The sequence below is a fragment of the Necator americanus genome, chromosome II, assembly GCF_031761385.1.
Source record: "Necator americanus strain Aroian chromosome II, whole genome shotgun sequence".
Classification (NCBI taxonomy): Eukaryota; Metazoa; Nematoda; class Chromadorea; order Rhabditida; family Ancylostomatidae; genus Necator; species Necator americanus.
In genome coordinates this window covers 29,114,091-29,116,982 of record NC_087372.1, presented here as the reverse complement: position 1 = coordinate 29,116,982, position 2,892 = coordinate 29,114,091, and the positions used below count along the sequence as shown (strand labels likewise).

Sequence of the window (2,892 nt, the reverse complement as noted above, 5' to 3'; positions counted from 1 at the left end):
GCAAAGTTAAACGTACTTCCGCCATATTTAACCGTATATGTACGGCTATACGGTTAAATGTGGCAGCAGTGCGACAAACGATCATCTTTGGTTTTATTCCTTATACCCACATTGAGGAAAATCCATAGAAATTACTTTTATAGTCCTTTTTCATTTCTCTCCTGGAGTTAATAACTAGAAAAAGGTTGAGAAAATAATCCCACCTCTAGTCTCGTCCTTCGAGTCATCTTAAATCCTGTGGTTTTATTTTACGGTTTTTTAAAATTTCACATCTATTCCCAAGATTCCAAAGAGCTTCTCCAGCGACTCTTCTTCTGTTATCTCTGGCTGACATCTTAAGGGGGGTCTAAGGACCACATAGAAAGTTTCCGCTACCTTTTTTCGAAGATTCAGATTCTTGTATCGGACGATAATTAAACACATCAATTGGTTGATGTAAAACCCGATGATGGGATTTTTTTCCAGGTATGACGTCAGCTATCGTTGTCGGCGAAGGGAAGTTAGCTGCGATCATTACAAAACTTCGTGAGTTCATGCATCTAAAAATAGTTTACCTATGCGCAGAAAAAAGTGAAAAAAGTTAAGTCAAAGATTCTGAAACTTTAATTTGTTCATTGTTTTTTTATTTATCATTGTTGTTTACTATTTAATTTAGTTTGTTCCTACGGTACTCCGGTGGCGCTGTACGGTGCTGGAAAAAAAACCAAAGATTCCATTCAATCAATGCTAAAAGAACATGTGGAAGACTCGTATCCTTTGCAGTTCGTTGATGACCTGAAGGTGATTTAGAAAATTTCAGTGGGTACTGTAACCTCGCAGGTGATGTGTACCCCGTTGATTCCAGCACCAGCAAGAAATGTTGTCACGTCTTCTGGAAAACCTCCGTATGACAGATGATGTCTCGCGACTCTTCGGTGAAGTCATCGTCGATGCCACACGTGGTCGGCGAGCTCTTTCAGCAGCTACGAACGAATGATTTTCTCATAATTTTCTGCTCAGTTTTCTTATCTCTCAGGTCAAAACTACGCAATGTTGAGAGCTGTTCGCCGTTTTGTACCTAATGCCCCAGTAATGAATCTCGACGGGAATTCTACAGATGAGAAGACTATAGGCGTGCATGTCTACGAGCCGTTCGAAGTCACCAGAATTATGAAGGTTGGATGCTTCTAATGTAGTTCATTTTATAACACGCATTCTACTCCGTTATTTGAAAAAATTCTGGGTGAAAATCGTCTATGTACAATCAGAAATTTGCGAATTTTTTTGCTCGTTGGTCCACTAGGATAGGGCGGATGTAGTGCAGTCGGCAAGAGATCCCGCTGTGTCTGCATGATCAATTGCTGGTTCGAAACCGCCCTAGAGCCAACCAAGGCTTTCATCCCTTTAGGGTCGAAATTGGTACCGATCTTGCCTTTTTAAAACACTGACCTGATCATCGGAAAGGGTCCGCAAGTCATTGCAGGCCAGCCATCTGTTCATCAACCTCAAACGATTCTGAATTGAACCAAACACGGTAGCTCATCCCAGGCGGATTGATTAACTCCTGAGATCGATCCACTAGGATTACGCAATTGCACGGTACCACTTGTCGTTTTGACCCTTAATCGCTCGCTAATTTGAAGATAAAAGGCAAATCATACAGTGCACAGCCCGGATCAGTCCTTTTTGGGATGCGCCTACGCATCCGTCTTCGCTTTAGGATTGTTTTAGGTTTATGAACGCGCGCGCAGCCATGCAATTGCCTGTGGGGGATATCTGCTGTGTCAAAATAGTGCTTTTATCATCTCAAACAAGTCTGACACCAATTTATCGACCCCTGATGGGTAAAAGGCTTGGTTGGCACTAGGGCGGTTTTGAACCATAATGCAGTCGCATCGTCTGCTTACCAACTGTGACCATACTATAATCAAGTATAAACTATGAAATAGAACAAGGATAATGAAACCTTTCCGATAAAAAGTTGATATTAAATATCTTCAGCTGAGTTTTGCTCACCCGTCGTAATAAACTGGACAACTATCACTTCAGATCGTACCTTCTCCTGGATTGGATGCTGCTTCTGTAGCTTGTGTACGTGCTCTCCTGAGAAATGCGAACATAGTCGAGCTGGACAGAGAGCAGGGAGACATTGCTGAGAGGCGGGACTTTTTTGTTTTTCGACACTTTCACAAAGACATTGCATGGTTCAATTTCTAGGGCGTTGGATGCATGGCGGAATCAGGGCAGCGTTGTTCCTCAGCTTCACCAGCTGATGAACACCATCATTCCTAGTCGCATGTTGGTTGACCGCAATAATTCTGTAATGCATTAATGTTATCCAAATTTCGTCGGGAAGCGAACAACATGTCTTCGAATTCAAAATTTCTGCTGTATGTTGTACAAACGAGTTGTTAGTTTTTTTCTTTTCTTCTGCTTGCTGATTTGTAAATTTTTAAATGTTTCCATGGAATGAATCTCCAACGGTTAAATACACCAAAAGTAAGCGAAAAATTTCAAAAAATGCTGCCGTAATAATAGCAAACTCCCGCACAATTTCATGAGTATTTCGTATTGAAATGGTTTCTAATTTCTTACCACACGAGCTTAGAAATTCTATGAGGTTCTTCCCCACACCTAAGAAGTTTTCTTACAAGATTAACCGAACAAGTTAACTCAGAACTGACGCATAACACACGATCGAGGAATCGATAAACGACATGGGGAATCTTAGGAGCAGCGTATCACAAAATTGACGTGGTACAGAAATCCCGGGAAAACGGTAGAGTTTGGTGGCAGATCAAGGAAACCAGCGTGGCTCCACCCGAATCCTATGAAAAACGGAGTTTGTTCCTAAGAGGTACAGTCGGGTCAATACGACATTAATCACGAGTGTAGTTGCGGTGCATTTGCATA

The 2,892-nt window shown here is 41.7% G+C and overlaps 1 protein-coding gene across 1 annotated transcript; it reads left to right on the top strand.

The window, feature by feature from the left end:
• Window positions 1-467: 467 nt before the first annotated feature.
• Window positions 468-2,311, top strand: RB195_019842 (uncharacterized protein; the record flags this gene model as incomplete). Its single annotated transcript, XM_064187876.1, has 6 exons — window positions 468-525; window positions 656-780; window positions 845-941; window positions 1,016-1,155; window positions 2,029-2,138; window positions 2,197-2,311. 6 exons carry the CDS (start codon window positions 468-470, stop codon window positions 2,309-2,311), a joined length of 645 nt encoding a protein of 214 aa, XP_064043757.1.
• Between the last annotated feature and the right edge of the window lie 581 nt (window positions 2,312-2,892).